The sequence below is a fragment of the Podarcis melisellensis genome (assembly GCF_964234715.1).
Source record: "Podarcis melisellensis genome assembly, chromosome: 11".
NCBI classification, from domain to species: Eukaryota; Metazoa; Chordata; class Lepidosauria; order Squamata; family Lacertidae; genus Podarcis; species Podarcis melisellensis.
In genome coordinates, this window is record NC_138543.1 from 25375683 (window position 1) to 25398626 (window position 22944).

At 43.6% G+C, this 22944-nt stretch overlaps 1 protein-coding gene across 1 annotated transcript in view; it reads left to right on the top strand.

The window, feature by feature from the left end:
- The first annotated feature begins 9437 nt into the window (after positions 1-9437).
- ST8SIA4 (ST8 alpha-N-acetyl-neuraminide alpha-2,8-sialyltransferase 4) overlaps positions 9438-22944 on the top strand; it is an 88987-nt gene continuing 75480 nt past the window's right edge. The window contains exons 1-2 of the mRNA XM_081930736.1: positions 9438-9827; positions 20552-20683. Coding sequence (XP_081786862.1) covers positions 9715-9827; positions 20552-20683 — 245 coding nt within the window. The 5' untranslated portion in view covers positions 9438-9714. The remainder of the gene's footprint in view (positions 9828-20551; positions 20684-22944) is intronic.

Here is a 22944-nt window from a genome sequence, read left to right on the forward strand (position 1 = left end):
GTCTAGTTATAGCTGGCCTTCCTCACTGGGTGCCCGGTGGATTTATAAGTCGTCTGATTATTTAGCAAAAATCATATACTGCTTATATGAATATATTCTAGGGGCAGATTTATGGCTGTGTGAGCAGTTTGCATGCACTAGGTGCTGAGCTGAGGGGACGCCATCTCAAAACCCAGTGAGTGAGGCACTGAGCTTTGAGAAGGAGGCATGAGGCTCTTACACAGTCCCCTACTTTCCTAAAGCCCTATATATTGCTTTCCCAGCTTTGGGAAGGAGGTGGGAGGTTTCTAGGACCCTGCCGGAGCCCTCGTACCTTCTTCCCAAAGCCGGACACCTCCTTACCCACCTTTGGGAAGGCAGTGCGAGGACCAGGGGGGAGGGGACAACCAAATTTTGGCTTTGCACAGGACACCATAGTACCACCACTGTCACCTCCCGGTGGTGTTTTAAAGGAATGAATGCAGAACCGAAACAAATGGCCACTACTATGAATTTTTCCATATATTTCCATATAGTTCTCTAGCCAAGTAATGTGTGCAAAAGAAGGGCATCTACTTGAGTAAAGTGTGTGTAAAATGCACATATTAGTGAAAAAATAATACCAAATGTCTTAGGAATACAAAATGTGTATACGGGATTGTGCCAAATTCCATGCAGTAATGTGTATATTCTGCTTATGAACTTTCATCAGGACTTTTCGAACTGAAGAGGAAATGGTGGGAACCAACCTTGAGATTGGAAAAATGAGAAACTGAGGAAAAACCCCAAAATGACAGATTCATCCATCTCTAGTAGGCAGGTAAACTGCATCATTCCTCCTGGTAGGACTCACTTGCTAGGAATTAACATAGTGACAATGTCCCACCCAAAGATCTGATTCTGGTGGCATGTGACCAATGTTCTCAGCAGTCCCTAATTTGTGGACTGTCACAGTGTCTCTGTAGATGCTGCTCTAATCTTTTTGCTATGTTCATATTTTCTGCTTGTGTTTCTCCCCAACCTTCTACCCCAGCTAGATAGGGTAGGATTTGGTGGGATATCTCAGGACCTGGTATTAGGTAACTATAGGATTGCTTGGCTTAACAATTAAATTCAGGACACTACTGGGCTACAAGAATATTAGCATATTCCTCATTGGTCATTTCATCAACTGTGTTTGCAAGAAGAAAGAGTCAAACATGGATTTTAAGGACTGATATTTCAAAAGTCAAAGTTCAAATTACGCTGCCAATTTGTTAAGTCGTGTTAGCTTCAAAAAGGACTACTGCGTTCAACTATAACTGCTTCTAATATTATGCCTTCCTCCATCAAAGGAAGTATTTATATGTGACAGGCATAATTATGCTAAGAAATAAGCAAAAAGAATTTTTTATTTTTTTAAAAAGATAAATGTTCTTTATAAAGGAAGAAAGTACAACTTCCCTAGTTGTACTTAATAAAAGGGTATTTGAAAAGTTATAAAAGTGCTCTGAAGACGATACAGTATTTATTTTTCTCTGACGGGAAAAAAATATTTCAGTACTGAATAGCTTCTAAAAGACTTTGATACCTCTTTTATCACTGTGGCCAGTTTAAACATTTCCATGCTTTAAGTTAACAGGATATTTTAAAATACAGTCTCCATTTCACTGGGGGAGATTGAAAATAATAGGATTAAGATTCTGATTGAAACTTTTCCAGTCATGGGATACGTTGGTGATTAATTCACTTTTGTTGGAAACTTCTGGCAGCCAAAAGATAATATTCAGTACAACTAACCCTGGTTGTGTGCATTAAAACTCTGAATGCAACCCTATGTGTTTGAGACCTAGAACTGGGTTTTTCACTCTTTAGGGATCTGGCTCATTAACTGCACATCTTCAAGGCCTAGTTCTAATATAACCAACAGAAAAATATAGCCGTATCTCTTTGTTGTTATTATTTTGCTAAAGTTAAGCCAACACAATTCCTGACATTCCTTCTCATTTTTAGAAACCACTAAATCGTTTCTTCTTTTCTTTCTTTAATCGGGATTGTGTGTTTTAAATGTGGCAGTTCATAACCTCCTACAGCACCTCGGTTGCTTCATCTTCCTATCACCCTTTTCTCCCACTGACATAGGGTGTACTGACATAGGGTGGGGAAACTCTGGCTCCGGCTCCAAATGCAACCCTCCATGTCTTTCTATCTGCCCTGGGGACATTTCCCATACAATAACCTTCCTCAGAGGGACACGGGTGGCACTGTGGTGTAAACCACTGAGCCTCTGGGCTTGCCGATCGGAAGGTCAGCGGTTCAAATCCCCGCGACGGGGTGAGCTCCCGTTACTGGGTCCCTGCTCCTGCCAACCTAGCAGTTCAAAAGCACATCAAAGTGCAAGTAGATAAATAGGTACCACTCTGGTGGGAAGGTAAACAGCATTTCCATGCGCTGCTCTGGTTTTGCCAGAAGCGGCTTAGTCATGCTATCCACATGACCCGGAAAAACTGTCTGCCGACAATTGTTGGCTCCCTTGGCCAGTAAAGCGAGATGAGCACCACAACTCCAGAGTCGTCCGCGACTGGACTTAATTGTCAGGGGTCCTTTACCTTTTTAACCCTCCTCAGACTATACCCAAAACACTGAAAGGAGACAATAGTGAGAGAGAGAAATAAGAACATTGCCCTATATCTCAGATTCCGCAAGTGCTAGAAACCTGTCTCTTTTCAATGAAAGGTAGGAATCTGGGAATTTACCCCATGTGGATATCCATGGTCATCACCACCCTATTTCTCCTGTTCCATGTCCTCCTATAATACTGGTTGGGATATGTCCTTGAGCTGTGGTAATACCTTCTGCTTGCCTAGATGGATTGTGGATTATTATTTTTTGTACGGAGCAGGAAGAAGGATGCAGAAACTTCTAACATTTCTATGGCTGGTATGTGCCCTACTGTACATGGGCAAATTATGTATCTGCTGCTCTTCTCAGTATTTTCCTCTGGCCATGTCCATGACTGGCACATGGCCATTGGAAGGCTGTTCATGAGGGTGTATGTCCCTCAGATTGAATAAGGCTCCTCACAGTTGTGCTGATGATCGTGTTGCCAATCATGGAACCTCAGACCCTCCAAGTGTCCTTATTTGCCAGGGACAGTCCTGGATTTACAGAAGCCATCCTGGTTTCTGATTTGATCCCAGAATGTCCCGCTTTTCTTTAGGACGTCCCTATTTTTAATCAGAGAAATGTTGGAGGGTATGGAGTTATGCAACTCCCAAGCCAAGGAGATAAGATACCACCTTTAGAAGAAATCTGAAGACAGTCCTGTGTAGGGAAGCTTTTTATGTTTAATGTTTTCTATGTGTTGGAAGCCACCAAAGTGGGTGAGGCAACTTAATCAGATGGGCAGGGTATATGTTATAAGTTCTCACCCTGGGCCAGCAGGGGGATACTGTAGATAGTTATGCAAATGAAGGATCGAAAGTGACATTCAGTGATTGGATAGTTTGTATGCAAATGAAGGATCAAAAGTGACGTTCAGTGATTGGATAGTTTTAGAAAGTTGCAACAGTTACGATTGTTCTGGAGCTCTATATAAGCAGGCTGACTGAGCTCCTCAGTTCAGTTCTGTTCCAGCTTACAAATTCTTTGGAAGAATCGCTGTGTCATCTGATATGTTCGCCCACAACCCAACAGTATAAATAATGTTATTATTTATAAATATATTGTTTGTCTGTTTGTTTGCTTTGGAATAGGACATCCCTATTTTCATCGGAGAAATTTTGGAAGGTATGGGACATGCCTGATACCTTTACAAAAATTACCGTAAGTCCTCTGTCAGATGTATGGGGCTTTTTTGCACTCTCCTGAGAAAACATACAAAAGGAAAGCCGAGCTTGCTCACTGCAGCACTTACGTGGGCATCTTGTGTGCAGCCAGCAAGCTCTTGAAGCCTGGAGAGAGTATTATCCTGTCAGGGTTATGGATGTTTCCACTGCCCCAGAGACCAAAGGAGACTGCCTGGCTGACCCACAAAAGACAGACTCAGTCCCTTTCCAATGCTTTATTATTACACACATAAGTATAGGTTCCCCTAGCACACAAATCTCAACACTAATAATCTAGCAGCCGATAATATAAATTTACTCGATCAGTCTGAAAACACTCTGGCTGGTTGCTCAGACCAACCAGAGGGCAGACATCTTACCAAACGCTGCAGTGAAATGGGTGCCAGGAGAAATCTGAAGAGCTGTTTCGTAGCAAAACACAGGGGGCTTTTAAAGGGTTAGAGCTTGATGTCCCCAATAAGTTGGTCAGATGATGAAGTTCAGTCTAAATTGCCTTGGGCTTAATGGAAAAGGAGATTCCTAAATTAATCTATTAATTATTATCTATTTATTATTATTATTATTATTATTATTATTATTAGGACGCGGGTGGTGCAGTGGGTAAAAGCCTCAGCACCTAGGGCTTGCCGATCGAAAGGTCGGCGGTTCGAATCCCCGCGGCGGAGTGCACTCCCGTTGCTCGGTCCCAGTGCCTGCCAACCTAGCAGTTCGAAAGCACCCCCAGGTGCAAGTAGATAAATAGGGACTGCTTACTAGTGGGAAGGTAAACGGCGTTTCCGTGTGCTGTGCTGGCTCGCCAGAGCAGCTTCATCACGCTGGCCACGTGACCCGGAAGTGTCTCCGGACAGCGCTGGCCCCCAGCCTCTTAAGTGAGATGGGTGCACAACCCTAGAGTCTGTCAAGACTGGCCCGTACGGGCAGGGGTAACTTTACCTTTACCTTTTTATTAGTAGTAGTAGTAGTAATAATTTAGTTGGAGTATTAGTAATAAATGGCTGAGTTGCCCTTCAGTAAAGCCCTCTTTAAAATACAGGTATATATAACAGACAAAAGCCCAAACCTGGACTGCTGTAACACAGAGGAGGTGTTTATAGTGCAACCTATAATCATTTGTCTGTTGCATCAGCAAAGACTGGTTCCAAGGGTGGCTGAATTATTTATTCAAGAGTCAGAAACTGCATTGTAAGCCACAGAGGGGGAGAAACAGTCTTGAACAGTAGCCACCTGGAGAAAGCACTGTTATTGCATACATACTCAGGAGAGCTTCATTTGCAAATTGGGAGGGTTTACAAAAGCATCCTGGGAGTTGAGTTCAGGTGCTGTAAGCTGGCTGTCTTAAGAGTTAGCTGATGTTTTGGGAAATTAATTTGGAGGATGTTTGGAATGTGGCTCTGTTTTTTTCCTTTTTCCTTTAAAAGGAGGAATCTGGGTAAGAAAGCACACAGGCTTTCTTAAAAAGCGTAATAATGCTTCTTTACGAAACAAAAGTCATTTTTTTTAGATCAACTTGTGTTTAAAATCTTCTTTTATATGTATTTTTAATGTATATTCTATGTAAACTGCTGAGGGGTTTTGATTATTAAGCGGTGTTTAAATCCTGTTAAATAAAATAAAGATACTGGGGTCACATTTGCACATTATGCTGAGCTATAGTTAAGACACAACAAGCTTTGTAAGCTAAACAAACCGTGGCTTATGTTAAGCTGCAGAGCTAGGCTTGGATGGTCAAACAAACCATGTGTATTTACTACTTAAAATGTTAGTAAATCATGGCTTAGTGTTATGTGCAAACCAGTCCAATGACTGTCCAAAGGTCACTCAAAATAAAAATAAAAATCCTCCGAGTAGCACCTTAGAGACCAACTATGTTTGTTATTGGTATGAGCTTTCATGTGCATGCACACTTCTTCAGATAAACTGAAACAGAAGTCACCAGACCCTTATATATAGTGAGAAAGTGGGGAGGGGTATTATTCAGAAGGGTGGTGGGAATGGGTGATTGGCTGATAGGTGTGGTAAACCTGTTGACGACTGTTAACGACTGCAATTGGTCTTACAGGAAAAAGCAAGGGGTGAGATGGCTCAAAATAGCTTTATCATGTATAATGAGATAAGAATCCAATCCAGACCAAGTCTCTCCATGGTTTTAAGTTTGGTAATAAGTTGCAATTCAGCAACTTCTCTTTCCAGTCTATTTCTGAAATTCTTTTGTAATATGACAACTACTTTGAGATCTTGTACAGAATGTCCTGGGAAATTGAAGTGTTCTACTGGTTTCTCTGTCTTGTGATTCCTGATGTCAGATTTATTTCCATTTACCCTTTGGCATAGGGTTTGGCCTGTTTGTCCAATATAGAGAGCTGAAGGGCACTGTTGGCATTTGATGGCATACACAATGTTAGAAGATGAGTAATTAAATTGTCCTGAGATGGTATGTTTGATGTTGTTGGGGCCAGTAATGGTGTTGTTCGGGTATATGTGGCAGCCAAGTTGGCATCTGGGTTTATTGCAGGCTGTGATACTGGTGTCCATGTTAAGTCTGGTTGTTGTATTATTGTGGGTGAGGAGTTGTTTAAGATTGGGTGACTGTCTGTAGGCAATGAAAGGTCTTCCTCCCAGAGCTTGAGAAAGAGAACTGTCATTGTCTAGGACAGGTTGTAGATCTCTGATGATGCATTGAACTGTTTTAACTTGGGAGCTGTATGTGATTACTAGTGCTGTACCACTCCCCACCCTCTCACTATATATAAGGGTCTGCTGACTTATGTTTCAGTGTATCTGAAGAAGTGTGCATGCACACGAAAGCTCATACCAATAACTAACTTAGTTGGTCTCTAAGGTGCTACTGGAAGGAATTTTTTTATTTTGTTTTGACTACGACAGACCAACACGGCTACCTACCTGCAACAAAGGTCACTCAGTGAGATTTATGATCAATGAAGATTTGAACCTGGCTCTCTCTGCTCTTAGTCCAATACTCTAACCGTTATGCAATAACTGCCTCTATTTGTGTTCAATAAAATGTGGTAATAGAAGTGCATTTAAGGTTTTTACATGATAATGCTTTTTCTTCTTCTTTTTTTTACGAGATATGTAGTGCATTCCCTAAAACGCACACTGGCTGTGCTAATTAGCACATTGTAATTTGAATAGCTTAAATGTACAATTATTTCTATTATTCACATTTGCTCTTTCAGGACCACTTCATGAAGCAAACTGTGTCATCTTTAACGGCCATGAAACTGGATTTTTCTCAGCTGGTGTCTTCATTCCTTTAATTGAACTATTTAGCATTCATACATAGAAATGATTCGTTTGACACAAGCCACATAATTTATATTTCAATAGTCAGCTTTGCTATCAAATAACTGGCGTTGTTTGGAAACAGGGCTTCCATTTCTTGTCACTTCTGTACCTTCCCACCACTGGAACACAACTTAAAAATCAGAGTCACACATCTATTGGGATACTCCACTTCACAAGTAACACCCACCCACCCACGCACGCAAGCAAACATATCTCACGGCTTTTGGAGAACTATTATTGATTTTATTATAGGCTGAGTTTGGAGATGGCTTGTGCAGTAGATTATTTTTTCCTTCAGTAGATGTGTTTTGAATTGAAATAAACATTATCTTTGAAAATTAACCATATATCTTGTGTATGAATGCAATGGGACTCTTTAAGTGCATATACAAAATTGCTTCAGAAACATGTCACTGGTTAGATTAGCTATATAATTTGACGTGGAATTTTATTTTGAATTAAAGTTGAAAATACAGACAACAAATACTCAAAATACATGTGTTTACTACTCAACTATGCCATGGTTCAGAAGTAATGTTAAATCAGGGATAGCCAACATGGTGTTCTGAAGATGTATTGGGCTACAACTCCCATCATCCCCAACCAATGAGTATGCTGACTGAAGATGTGAGAGCTGGAATCAAAAAGGTCTGGAGGGTGCCACATTGACCATCCCTGTGCTAAACCATAGTTTCGTGTTACCTGCAAGAGAATGGCCATGAGGAGGAGACAGGACACTTTTGCTTCTGTTTTCAGTTGACTGGTTTCTTATTGTTTGAATTGGGAATTATGGTCAGTGCCAACTAAAGTTTATTGATAGAAGCCACAATTACCATTCATGGTTCAACGTTGGTTTATTTCAATCAATAACTATTAATTATCTCAGTTGGTCCAGATTTGGATGGAACAAGAAACTGTTGTTAGTTGAAAATAGAATCAAAGCTTCCCATCTCCTCCGTCTTGCAGCTGCAGTAGAGAAGGGGAGAGGAGTGTGTGTCAGTCCAAAGCTAGTGTGTGCAATGCTAAACTCTGGTTGGGTTTTATGTTGAATCTAAGACACAGATGCACCCATCACAGACTCTACTAATAGTCCTCACAGCATAGGAGCCAATTTACAGGGGCTGTGGGGACCCCTAGAAATAAAATATTTGAGCAGGGCGGGAAACCACAAAGTTGATGGGCATTCCCATTGAAATGTGGTGTGCACTGTGTCATGTGATCAGTGCTTTTCTTCTGGGGGTACCCCTAAACATTTTGTGAAACTAGGTTTGGCCTCATTGAGGGGCAGTATTTCAATATGAGTAGGAAAATGAGAGTACCCCTAAACATTTTTTTTCAGAAAAAAGGACTGCATGTGATCAATTATACGGGGCGGGGCTTACCTGGGCCCCCACAATATTTTATTCAAGTTGGCATCCCTGCCTCACGGTTGTCCCAGCAACATCCCCAGACCTCTCATGCAAGAATTGGGGTAGGTATTTCTAGAACGGCCCTGCCTTTGAGCCTGAACTATTTGCTCGCTTGTCTTTGAATGTTTTTCTATACCACTGAGTCCCAGCTATAAACAGCCTGGAAGTTTGGAATGCAGCTTAATCCAACCTAAAACACCCTTGAAACCTGTCCTGGGTTGTCTGTTGAAGCTTGGCATTCAAATACAGTTGAACACGGTTATATACAACTCCAAGGAAGGCTTTTTCCTAGTGGGATGGGAGAGAGAGAGAGAAAGAATGGAGGCTGTTCTGTACCTACAGTGCACCATTACTTACTGCACCTAACACAGACCCAGCCCTGAGTCTGCTCCAGGCTGCGTTGACAGCACAGGCTTTCTGCACGAGACCCTTAACTTCAGGGTCGTGGGTTCGAATCCCACTTGGGGCAAAAGATTCCTGCATTACAGGGGTCGGACTTCAGATGCGTCGTCTCCAACTATCAGTCGTCGTTCACATCTTTCGGGTCTCTACGAACAAAACCGGGCAGCGAGCTGCAACTAAGGATCATTCCTCCCGAGTGCAAGGCAGCAATCCTGCGCACGCTCCCTAAGCCACGTTGCACTGATTTAGAACTTATTTCCGAGTAAAACTGCGCCCCGGGACTGAATTGCAACCCCTTAGATGGAAGAGATGCTGCTCGCGTTCTAGAGATCCTTTTTCCTCTCCGCTTTGCCGAGCAGCTCCGAGCCGGGAGCTGTTTTAAAGTTCGGGCAGGCGCCGTCTCCGCCTCCTCTGGCCCCCTATTGGCCGGGCTCGGCTCATCATTTCACCGCCAGGAGGAGGGCGGCGCTAAGTGACGCCCCGGAGACTGGCGGCTGCCGCCTCTGCTGTTACCTAAACTGGAAGGCAGCGTGAGAGGAGCGCGGAGAGGCTGGAGCGAGGAGCTCGCGGGAGCGCGTGGGCAAGAGGACTTTGCCCAGGGGAAACAGCCGCCGCCGTCGCCTTTGATCCCTCCAGCATCCCGCCGGCTTTTGATTTTTTGCTGCTGGTCCTTAATTTGATCCCTTGCTCTTTTTCTCCTCTCCTTTTTCCAAAGCCATCCGGCCAAACAAAGGAAACAGAAGGAACATACACACAAACGCGCGCACGCCTATTTGCCGGAGGAAGGAGACATGCGTTCGATTCGGAAGAGGTGGACTATCTGCACGATAAGTATCCTCCTGATTTTTTACAAGACAAAAGAGATTGCGAGAACGGAGGAGCACCAGGAGACACAAGCCAACGGGTAAATGCAAAGGGTCTGGATGTCTGTCTGTCTGTGCACACCTTTTATTTTATTTTTCTTGACCAAGGGGGAAAGAGCGGGTAAGATGCAAGCGCCGCGTTCGGCTTGCGCCCCTGGACCTCGCCGCTTCCCATTCATCAGACCTGCCTCCTTTTGATGATGTTCGCGTGCTTTGATCTGTAGCCTGAGAACAACTCCCCCCCCCCCCCCGCCGCCTAATTAAGCGTTCCGATGGGATCCAGGAGGAGATGCCTTGGAAAAGGCAGAAATAAATCGCGGGGGTAAAATAAAAACGTGGTCTCAAATGATTAATGCCGGTTGGGTTAATTTGCAATTGATGAGCTGAACAAAGCGAAGAGATGGGGTGCGGTTTTTTGCTTTTTAAGAAAATAAATAAATTTCTAGCTTTTGGTACGAAAGTAGCGGGAGGTTTGCACTGCAGAAAGCGGTGTCACGCCGGCTTTGTTATGTTTCTGTGTTGATAAAGGGGGAGTGGCATTTCTCCGAAGTTTGGCTGGCACCGATCTTTTCCCCGGAACTCCTAGCCGGATCCTTGCCTGCTGTGCACTGGGAGTTACTCCCAAGTAAGTGCGCACAGGATGATGGGCTTTGCCATCTCTGCTGTCCCAGAGCAGCGTTCCTCATAAGTCCCCCTTGTACCCCGCCCACAGTAGCGGAGTGAGCCTTCCAAGAGCCGTTGCGCAGCACGATCCTAAGCGTGCTAACTTCGAAGTAGTTACCCTTCGCAAGTTACCCTCAGAATGAAATGAATGGGTCGACTTAGGAGGATAATAAGGCCGGAAAGGCGATTTATCTCCAGGTCCGACTGACGGGACTTTCTTCTTAGCGAGCGTGTTTGAGATTTCGGCCTCTCTTGATCCCCTTGAAGTTTTATTCTTAGCTAGTTCAATGGCACGTAGGATAAGTTCCCTGGGACTCTAAATACTATTCCCTCTCCGTGTTTGTCAGTGACTCGCTATAGAAACACGCGCCTCATCTCTGACAAAGATCCCCGTCTGTTTCTTTCTTGTCGCTCTTTTTTATTGCCAAAAAACAAAACAAAAAACCCAAAGTCTCTTGCGGGTTCCCACTTAGGGCTTTGTTGTCCTTTCTCGTCTGTCAAGCGTGGTGAGTCGTTTTGTTGGTTTTTTTGTTTCGTTTTTAAAAGCTTTAAAACCTCCTGTGGAAAGTTGCTTTGGAATCATAGAATCGTATCATTGCAGAGTTGTCTGAGTCTTGGAACAAAACCCCCACTTTTTAAATTTATTATTTGATTTTCGCAGGCTTGCCGAACTAGCTACACCAAGGAGAGAGAGGGAGTGGTGGGGATGGTGGAATCTGGAGGTTGTTCTATTTATGTCGGCGGCGGCAGCAACAAACCGGAGAGCTTTGATAGCTCCGCGGAGGGTATTTGTTGCTGCATTATTTCATTGACGCCTGCAAGCATTTCCAAGCGTGGCAATAATAGCTAATGCTCGAGCAGGCTGGTTTGGCGTGGGGCGAGCTGGGATGTGTGTGTTTGTGTGCTTGCCTTGCACAGATGCTGTGGAGAGGGTATATGAGGCGCCTAGGAAATCCAGCATGGATCATTGTGCAGGAAAAGAAAAGCAAGCCTTTAGGAGTAACTGCAACCCTCTGCCCATCCAATGTGCGATTTTTTATCCTTCCTGCGCGTTGTCCATGCAGCCGGTCACTCTGCCTGTCTCTGCCTCCCTCTCCCTCGCCTTTCAATGCGTGGCTAGGCGAAGTGGTAGCGTCTCGTTCCGAGAATGGAGGGATTGGAGGCTGCCTGAGGCAAGCGTGCGCAAGAAGGCATCGCCTTCTCTGTATGGGCAGCCTCAACCCCGCAGCATCTTTCCTCGAGTCTAATGGGACATGCTTCCAAGAAAGCTGCGACACCCCTCACTTACCCGGGAGTAAGTAAGCCCCGTGAGATTCAGTTGGATTTGCGCCTGAATAGGCGCCTTGAAGTTTATGCGCAGTGCGTTTAGGATCGCGCACGGCGCTGCCCCTCCCACGCGGCATCACTGCGCACCTGAGCCCAGTTCCAAAATTTGCCGGCGAGCTACGGCTCATGTAGTCTGTGCTGGCGCTCTCTCTCTCTCTCTCTCTCTCTCTCTCTCTCTCTCTCTCTCTCTCTCTCTCTCTCTCTCTCTCTCGGCTTCCTAGGCAGCCGTGCCAAAAAGGGGAGGCGCGTACGTTTGACTGCCCACCGCTGGGGTTCCTCCGCTGCCTCCATCTCTCCTGCCTGCTGCTTGCATCCCGGGGCTACGCCAGGCCAGATGCGCACAACTGGTTCCCAGTGGAGAGCACGCAAGCAGCAGAAGCCAGCCCTCGGCAGTGCTTTTCCGCGAGCAAAAAGAAGAAAAATAGGCGGGGGAGGGGGGCCTTTGCACTTCCTCTGCCTAAAAATCCGCGAGGCGGTTTTGCGAGGTTTGCACAAACAGGAAAAGGCTCTCCGCTTGGCTTTAGATCGGCGCTGGCTTCCCGTGTACGAAAGACAAAAGACGAGACTCTTTGTTCCACTGCCAGCAAGATAGGAAACCTCCTGCTCCTCGTCTCCCGCGAAGAGTTTGCGCAACCCATAGAGCACGAGGCCTCTTCCTCTATTAGTCCACTCATTACAACTCTGGAGGGGGTAACACATTGTGCAGAGAACCCTTCTTTCATTTTCACCCATCCTTCCTGTTTTGAGTTCGTTTGCAAAATCAAAAACTCCCAAATAAGACTTCTGGAGGCTATTTACTCATTCCAACCCAGAAATGAGGAACTTGTGGTTGAATTAGTTGAATTAGTTCCCATTATCTGTGGCCATTGATAATGCTGGCTGGGACTGAAGAGAGTTGGGGTTCATGAGTATCACCAGTTCTCATCCCTGTTGGCTTTCCTGTCCAAACTTTGCTTGCTTCCAGGTGATCTGTTTATTTGGCATTCAACCTGATGTTTCTGTCCAACATTTGCAGGCGGTTTAGATGACCTATGTGATCTATTGATTCCTTCCAATTTTGTTTGCAGGGAGGTTATATGACTGTGCAAAAAACCAAAAACATTATCCCACGCTGCAGTACATTCCCCCCCCCACCCTGTTGTTTCTGACTTTGTGGAGTGCCAAATTAGCTTTAGTTGTAACACCTGAATTTTCCACTATGTGATTGAATCCCACCTGATAATAGCGACAGTTTGAAAGTGCCCTTTATGTATTAAAAGCATAGGTTGAGTGCATATCAGGGTTTTTTTTGGGGGGGAGGGAGGTCCTCCAAAGCTTTTAAAATGACTTTCTGTGCGCAAGATCTCTTTAACACCCTTTTACTATTAGACTCATAAAGGCCATGTGCTTTCCCCATCCTTTGACTGCAAGGTTTCAAGAGAAGGGAAAATAGGGGCAGAGATGTAGAATCAAGAGTTGGTTGCTCTTTGCTGGGTACTTGCGATGCTACTTAACTTTACAAGACGTAATTGGCAGGGCAAGGACTTGCATAAGGTGATGGGACCTTTCAGTGGAGCTGCAGCTAATCTTGTTTCCATCTGTGACAAAAAAAACACAACCACATTGTGAAACACATGTGCCCTAAATCACAGCAAAACCGGAGTCTGTATTCCCTGTCTCCTTGTTGCTTGTAAATGGAGCAATCAATACTCTTGTTTTTTTTTTTTGGAAAGCCTTTTGCTCCCCTGCTAGCTTCCTCCTGGATCATGTATGCTGATGTCACTTTTCTGTGGGCAGAGGAAAACAACAATCCACCTACCTCTTGTTTACTAACCAGAATAGTGGATCTTGTTACTAGCTCTCCATTCTGAAGCCCTTGGCTTGAAAGTTCCATGAACACCAGGAAACTTCCTTCCAAGTCCTTTAAATATTTGTTTAAAAGATTGGCTTATTAGAGAGCTGCAGCTAAATAATATTGCAAATAGGAGCATCGGCATATATTCATCCTTCGTTTACATTTTCTCATTTTATATCTGCTGCTGTAATTCTTTAAATACTTATTTAGTATCTGCTTGAAAGATTTTATGGAATTCATGGAAAATAAGCCTATTTTTATAACATGAAATAAAAACGCATTGAAGTAAAATAAATGTATTTCGTCTGTAGACAGCTTTAGCATCTTCTGAATGAAATAACCACTATTTCCTCTTGCATAGTTTTAGTCATAGCTTGCTTCCAAACTTCTGTTTGCCTTTGAGATATTTTGTAGTGCAACTTGGTGTAAGAAACTAAGACTTCACTTTTTACTAAGATACCTAATCTCAGTAAAGGCTGTCTGCTAGATATAAAACCTACATTTTTTTTTGCATGTGGTGCAGATGTTGAACCTGGTACTGTTTTTAGCATGATGACATCTGCCTATCTCAGGAGACAATGGAGGATGTGACTTTGGAGGTCAAGTCAAACTGTTGGACCTGCTATTTGAGAAGTAATGTTACATGGTATCCCTCGCCCTAGACTTCTGGTTAAGTAATGTGCAAGAGCCTTTTGAAACAAACATCCATAGCAATTAGTTTTAACGGTGTGCTTCTATGACTTGTCTTTTAAAAGTTAATATCCTTTATGTTGTAGAATGTACATATGATGTTGTAGAAGCAATGGTCAGGGCATTGGTCCTAATCCTGCAGCCATAGCTTGTCAGCTTGCATTCCAGGGTTGTGTTCTGCTCATTTAGTTGTTGAACTCAGGGACACCTATTTCTGAGTAAACTCGCTTAGAATCAGGCTGTAAAAGTCAAGTTCAGGGATGAGTGGACCATAGGGTAGCTCGATGCAGACGAAGCAAGGACTCCTCCATTAATAGTTGTATAGGAGAGGGAATTTCAAGCAAGTGTAGATTACGTCAGAATCTACACGGGTTAAAATCCCTTCTTCTATGCAGCTGTTATATATAGCCCTATGGACCATCGAAGTAGCACTTGAGTTACTTTTTGGACAACTTCCTTACAAATCTGGAAAGACATTCTTGTTCTGTGTATGCTCTGCCTACTTGCCACAAACAGCAAAGCATGCTTTCTTGTGTTAAGAGTGTTGTGTTATGCTGACTGCTGATAATATGGATGATGCATCTAGATGAATTGTCTTACTAGATTTGCCTTGGGTTTAAAGCTAAGCCTGGCTTGCCCTTTTGTAGGATAAGAGAAGCTTGCTTTTAAACTAGGGTAAGGCTTTGCTGTGGTGAATAAAATAAGAAGAAGAAGAGAAGAAGAGTTTGGTTTTGATATCTCGCTTTATCACTACCCGAAGGAGTCTCAAAGTGGCTAACATTCTCCTTTCCCTTCCTCCCCCACAACAAACACTCTGTGAGGTGAGTGGGGCTGAAAGACATCAGAGAAGTGTGACTAGCCCAAAGTCACCCAGCAGCTGCATGTGGAGGAGCGGAGACACGAACCCGGTCCCCCAGATTACGAGTCTACTGCTCTTAACCACTACTCCACACTGGCTCTCTAAGCAATACATAAAGAGAGATTCTGCTTTAAAACATTGGTGGGGGTCATAAAAATTATGCTCAGTAGCTCAAGTAAGAGAGGCATGATCCAGCTAACATTAAGCACACTGAAGTCCTAGTGGGATTTAAAAGCAATCAGATATTGCTGAGATCCCAAGGACAGTGTCACAGTTTTGCTGGTTGAAAGAATGTCTTTTAAATGACAAAGTGAAAGTAAACATGAACCAAATGCATCAAGAGCATCTCCTTGAGTGGGGATTTGGAGAAATGTCTTAATGATAAACAGTTGGGACCTGGAGTGCCCACAACAGATTTAAGGTTGCTTTCATGTACTTTAAATCTGTGGGTGGGCACTCCAAGTAAATTGTGAGCTCCTGTGTCTGCTGTATTTCAAGCATTAGCACTTTTAGGGACAAAAACGTTGTGAAAAGCCAACCTCTGCTCCCCATGCCATTCACTTCCTGAAAGTTCTAATGGGCTACACTTAGTCCAGCACAAGCAAGAATCCTTTTCATTGCAATTTAATGCATTTCTTTCTTTCTTTCTTTCTTTCTTTCTTTCTTTCTTTCTTTCTTTCTTTCTCTCTTTCTCTCTTTCTCTCTTTCTCTCTTTCTCTCTTTCTCTCTCTCTCTCTCTCTTTCTCTCTCTCTCTCTCTCTCTCTCTCTCTCTCTCTCTCTCTCTCTCTCTCTCTCTCTCAGTGTATATTGCAATGCAGCAGAGGATAAAGAGGGAAAATCAGTGATGGTTGTTTTGCGAGGGCTTTTTGGAATATATTGCGCATTGAATTAGAAGACGGAAAAACATCTTGTCATGAATCTCGATGTTGTTCTTTCCCTCTGGATTCATATAAGTAGTGTTCAGTGAAGATCATATAATTATTCTTCACGACACAACACTTTAAAGACCATGGTTTTTAATTTGAAAACCTTCCCCATCCCACAAAAATAATTATGTCTGAAGTGAGGAGTAAAGCGCGTTTGGTTTTTCAGTAGGTGGCACTCTTAGCTGTAAATCAATACTGCATATCGGATGAGGTGCAAATCCAGTATATATTAATGTATGATCATTGATCCTATAATTTCTTCACATAGTCAGGTTCCTGGATGCTTTTGAGCAAACTAAAGCCTCTATGCATACCAATGTAATGGGAAAGATTTCTACCTGCAGTGCACAGAATTCCACTGACTTTTAAAGTGACTTGCGATCTGCTGATGAGAGGCTGCTTGTGGATGTTCAGACCCGGGTTTGGTGTTCTCCTTCATTTGCCAGCACAGGAGCTGCTGGGCTAGTGGAAAGGCAATAAAAGTGGTTGAGCAGTATGAACTCCACTGCCACAGCTGAACTAGCAGAAGCTGGTTGTGCAACAGGAAGTATTAGGGCTAAAGCAATCTGTTGAGCAACCAGCCACATGAACTGTGATGGCTTCCTGCACTTTCTTTTGCAGACGTCATTCCACAAGCACAGCTGGTATACTGCTAAAGGACATTAACTCGAATCCCAGTGTGGTGTAGTGGTTCAGAGCAGTGGACTCGTAATCTGGTGAACTGGGTTCACGTCTCCGCTCCTCCACATGCAGCTGCTGGGGCTAGTCCTTGGGCTAGTCACACTTCTCTGAAGTCTCTCAGCCCCACTCACCTCACAGAGTGTTTGTTGTGGGGGAGGAAGGGAAAGGAGATTGTTAGCCGCTTTGAGACTCCTTAGGGTAGTGATAAAACAGGATATCAAATCCAAACTCCTTCTTCTTCCCTCCCTAAGTGTGTGTGTGTGTGTGTGTGTGTGTATGTCGTGAATGTTTGGAGAAGGCACCACAGTTCATGTTCCAGGTTGAATAATCAGTGTCTCTAGTTAAAAAGATCAGGTTGCAGATAACAGAGAAGACTCTCTTCGATGCTGCTGGCAGTCACAGTGAACAATAGTAGACTGGATGGACCATGTAGTTAGACCTGGCATATGCCTCCCTAGAAGTGGCTGGACTTTCTCAATTGGCAAAGAAATATTCTGCATACGTATTTGATAAGAAAGAGGAGGTCTTTTTGGTAGGAAGAGCTTTCCATAGGTAGGAAGGTCAGTCTTACCTGTTCTTGCTCATTCTACTAGTTTTAAACATTCTGAATTTAAGAACTGCTCAGGTTAGAATGCAGAGAGAGAGAAAGAGAGAGAGAGAGAGAGCTGTGTTGCCTAATGCATGAGACTCTTGCCTCCTGTGGTTAATAAAGGAAAATAAGAAAATAAGAAGTTTGTACGTTGTTAGGAAGTAAGCCAAACAGGACTCCTACTCATACAGCCTAGCCCAATGATTTCATACAGAATAATTTCAGAAAGCGAGGCCATGTTAGTCTCTTGTGGCAAAAGACAGCCTGTTAGCATGCTATAGGCTTCTGCTGCAATACTATGCAGGCTTGGGAGTAAGTTCTACTGTGTCAATTTGGCTGGTGAGGGCATGAATATAGAGTGGAGACTTAGCTAGTTTATTGTGACGTGAATTTCCAGGGGAAGATGTCAGCCAGATTTCAAAAACAATTTGGCATCAAGGTGGGAACTGGGAAGTTGCTGCTTGTGTTGTCAAAATGTACGTTCAAGTTTGGGGCCATTGATTTAGAAATAGATAACAAGATTGCAGAATAGCTGTATGAATTCTTTGCATCTGTTTTCACTGTGGAAGTTGTGTCAGTTTCTCAACCAACTTCACATATGGAGTGTCTTGGTTCACACATAACACTAGCTACAAGTTGTTTCTTGGTGATAAAACAAATCATGGCTTGTTTTCCTCTCAGAATTTTATTGTTTCCCAGCTGCCGTTGTCTCGTGTCATTATAACTTGGCAAGCACCTGCGGTGTGATGGTGAAACAAACCATGGTTTTGGAAGAATGCTGGGTTTACATGTAACACCAAGCCATAGATAAAACAAATCAAAGTTTGTCAGCCAGCAACATACTGGCTTCAGAACACATTTTGTTGGCAGGAAACAGACAATGGAGTTATGCTGCTGGGCAAGATTCACAATAAAATGCAAGCAGAACTGAATTTCTCTCCCATCCCTTAATAATGGTATTGTTGCTAGAATAGTGGTTGGTGGCTCTTTGTTTTTGTGGCAGATGAATGGGCTGGAGTATCCTTTTCCTTTGCTTCTGCATTCCCAAGAAAATTGACTGTTGGAGCCAAGGATTCTTCCTGGCAGGGAGAAAGAAAGCAAGTCTCTTGTAGCCGCTTCTTTCTGGCTGATGGATGGAACTATGTTGGTTTCCCCTGTTCCATTCCATGATATTCTTCCTGGGAGTTCAATCATCCAGTGGTCTTTGGTCCCCTTGGCCAATGTCTGAAGTCAGAGTGTGCTTCCTTTCTGCTCTGCAATCCCAGAGCAACGTTGGCTGCATTCAGACTTCACATCATTCTGCTTTTCCTGATATTTCCTCACTTTGTGTGTTATGTAATCTTTCACACAATGTAGAAGCTACCTACAGAAATCTATCAGAATCTAGTGGATGTTCAGAGTTTAAAAAAATACACAGCCTTGTTCTTCTATCGCAGCAGGGAAACAGCCAACTTTCCTATAGTACTTGGAAAAAAACAAAAACAGTTTATTGTAGCAATAGCTTTTTGTGGGCAAAAAACTAATATTTTTTTTAGGATGCAGTGATGCTAGAGGGCTTGGGGGGCAACACCCTAGCAGGAAGCTTATATCTCTTGGGAAGGTGGGGGCAAATGTTTCTGAGGGTTGTTTCAGCCAAATAGAAAACAGTTTGTTTCTTTGAAGGAAGAGAGAGGATTTTTGGTAAATTCTGTCTCTGTAGGACAAAGAGCATAGGAAGCTGCCTTATTATGAGCCAGACCATTGGTCCATCTAGTTCAGTATTGGCCACACTGACTGGTGGTGGCCTTTCAAAGTTTCACACAGGGTACATTCCCAGCCATACCTGATGATTCTGGGGATTGAGTCTGGCAGAAGCTCTACCACTAACCTACAGCCCTTCGCCTGAGTAAATTTCACAATGGGTAGGGCTGGGCGATATCAGCTTTTCTACATCGCAGTGTAACACCAGCCAAACATCACAATATAGTGGTATATTACAATGTTGAAAAGCGGATGGAGGAACAAGCTGCATCCTCCCCGGCCCCACGGGGTGAAACTGCCTCAGCTCCCCTCATGGGGTCAATGCATCTTGTTCCTCTCTCTGGGTGCTGGCGACAGAGGGAGTCAGGCCCAGGCAAGCCCCACCTGTGATATACTGTGGTGCCTCGCAAGACGAAAAGAATCCGTTCCGTGAGGCTCTTCGTATAGCGGTTTTTTCGTCTTGCGAAGCAAGCCCATTGACAGCTTAGCAGATTAGCACTATTAGCGGTTTAGCGGCTTTTAACGATCAGCTGTTAAGCGGTTTAGCGGCTTTTAGCGATCAGCTGTTAAGCGGCTTATCTGCGGATCAGCTGTTAAGCGGCTTAGCGCTTAGGAAAAGGGGGGGAGGGGAAAAAACCTGCAGGAACTCGCAAGACATTTTCATCTTGCGAAGCAAGCCCATGGGGAAATTCATTTTGCGAAGCGCCTCCAAAATGGAAAACCCTTTCGTCTAGCGGGTCCTAAGATAACAGGCAAACTTGGGAGGGGGTGGGGAAAGAAGGAGACAGTTTGGCCGGAGCACGCCTTGATGTTGTCTGTGCCTGCCTCCCTGACATGCTTCTTCCTCATCACAGGGCAGGTAGTTACCGTTGGCCTTCAACATATAAATAGGTCTGGTATCAACAGTTAGCGTTCCAGACCTGGTACTCTGGTTGGGACTACAGTGGTACCTCGGCTTACAGATGCTTCAGGTCGCAGGCTCTGGTAACCCAGAAATAGTACCTCGGGTTAAGAACTTTGCTTCAGGAAGAGAACAGATATCGTGCTCCAGCGGTGTGGAGACCGTGGGAGGCCCCATTAGCTAAAGTGGTGCTTCAGGTTAAGAACAGTTTCAGCTTAAGAACGGACCTCCAGAACAAATTAAGTTCTTAACCTGAGGTACCACTGTAGTTGTGATGTTGACACCTGCCCTGTTCTTCCCATGTGCTCTCCTCAATACCTTGAAATGACACCAGGTAAGGTGCCCCAGGGCATTGTGAGAAATTGAAAGGGTGGCTCAGTTACCCTTGGGAGTAGGAAGTGATCCAGTGGGTGCTTGGTGCAGAGTCATGATCCTACATGGATATAAATAAAACACCACTGCTGTTTGTGATGTGGATAGGGCAGGGAAAAAAGGTTTCTGGATGGCTAGTGCCAAGCTAATTTTTAACGCTCTCTTTTTGTATTGTGTTTTCAGAGACGGTGAGCTAAGTTTAAGTAGATCAATGGTCAATAGCTCTGATAAAATAAACCAAAAGAGTGGCTCTTCAATGTTCCAGCATTCCGTAGAAAGATGGAAAATCAATTCTTCCTTGGTACTGGAAATAAGGTGAGTACCTTAAATAACGCACAGAACTCATTTATACATTGTGGTAGCTTGTAACTGGGTATATGCAAGTGAGGACTGGCAAATCTGTCTTTCTTTACAGCTGTTGGTCTTTACCAATGTGGAAGACAAAAGTTTGGGGATTCCAGTGTAAAAGGTGTCTCTTTAATTTTGAACCTTCCTTCAGTAAAAACTGAATCCTTTACTAAACTAAATTCTTCATGCAGAATAGGGTCTGTATAGTGGCATCCAGTAAGTTTGACTGGATTGGTCGCAGCATTTCAATGTGCTGTATAATAAAGCACAAAAAAAGATATTAATGGCATACAGCTAATTAATGTGTGCAGAGTTGCATTAAAAGAAATCTGCAGGAGGCCTCTAGTTTGATAGCTCTTGGAAGGCTTCACCTGTGAATGATCCCACTGTTTCATCACTGTAAAAGCAAATGGCCAACAGTGATTCTGACAACTTGTATTTCAGTACACTTGACTGATCTTTTCTTTTATGATCTTACTAATATCATTGTACACACTTGGTTAAGAAAAAAGTATCAGCAAATCACTTCTGTTAAAATAAAGTGTAGTTGCTTGCTTTTGAAGAGTTTGTGTCTCTGAGTCATATCTTTCGTTTTCCGTTGCATCAGTCTAAAACCACAACGGCAGAACGGGGCTGGGGAGGGGGGATTCCATTTTCTTCTGTGAGAAGGAAAAGGGACATCTTTTAAAGTGAGAAGTGTTGGGGCTCACATCTGGCTGCAAGTCTCTCCCTGGATACATCCACACATCGGTTTATTCCTTTCTCCTAATTTAATTTCCATGCTATATGTGAGCTTTTGCATGGAAACCATTTCTGGAAATCTAATGAAATATAGTGGGAGTTTAGTTCTCATTTCCATGTTAATTTCTTCCAGAAAACAATTCCCTTGCAACCCCATTATTTGCAGGAATAAAGTGACAAAATTTGGGGTGGTATATTAGCATATGGTTCTTTCTTGCTTAAAGCAGCATCATAGCACTTTAAATGTATGGTGTGAAGGTGACCTTGGTTACTCCTACAGTAAACACGATCAGTTCTTAATGGTGCAGATTATACCCTGGACAGGACTCAGGCCACCAGGCATTGTGCAGCCTGATGTTTTACTATGATCTTTTCCATTATTGGTTATTTTTAAGGGCAGTTAAGGACTGTTTTCTGCTGTGCTGGGAGCCTTCAAACCCTTTGCTCTGGGAAGGCTAGTGCATGTATCTTTTAAAGGTGGTTCAGGGTCAGATTTCAAGTGTGTTTTGGTCATATCTTCATCTGGGATTGATAGTTCATGCAATACTAAAGACTAAGACTGTTGTTTTATTATGCTTTTGTATTTGTTGGAAGCCATCTAGAGTGGCTGGGGAACGCAGCCAGTTGAGGGGGTACAAATATAGGAAGAAGAAGAAGAAGAAGAAGAAGAAGAAGAAGAAGAAGAAGAAGAAGAAGAAAGTTCAGTTTTCTGAATGTGGATCTTTGTGTAGGCAAGACTGGGCCATCCCCACCCAAGAGGGAAGTACTGGCTGACTTGGAGAAACCTCAAAGTTTGCAAAAGACCAAAAATACTTTACTGTCCCCTTACATTTTCTTATAGCACCCACCAAACAGATGAATAAGCAGAACTGAGCATGCTTATTGGTCATGGAATATGGGGGCAGCAGGGTGAGGAAAAACAGGGTGGGATGGAGTGTCCTACAAGAGGACATAGCTGTGTGTATGGAACCCCAAACTGGATCACTGCACACAGCAACCTTTTGTTTGTGGGTCCCACTTATCCTTTTAGTTTCAAAGCCAGTTTGAGTCAGTCATAGGATGGCTGTAGCCCAGGAGGAGTTGCCCATTTAAAGGCAGTAGGGGACTGGCAATTCAAAGGACACAAGCCATGATTGCTGTCAGCAGACATCTTTTTAATCCCTGCCATTATGGATTCATTTACCTCCTTTCAGCCTCATCCTTTCTCCTTCACACAAGAAGCAGTTTGCAAAAGTCAAAGTTCTGGAAAAGAAACTGGGCTGGGCTGAAAATGAAAATTCGTTATAGCAATCTGTTCATTTGGCATAATTTAACTTAATTGTAGAATTGAGATTCGATCATTGCTGGGTATTGATAGGTGTGAAATATCTTGACTAAAGCTGCGTGTCAGGCGTTCTCCTTTGTAGACATTGTGAACAGATGGCGTATCAGTAACCAGGCAGTCCAGATCAGTAGTGGCAGAAGAAACATTGCCTCACGTTGTTGCA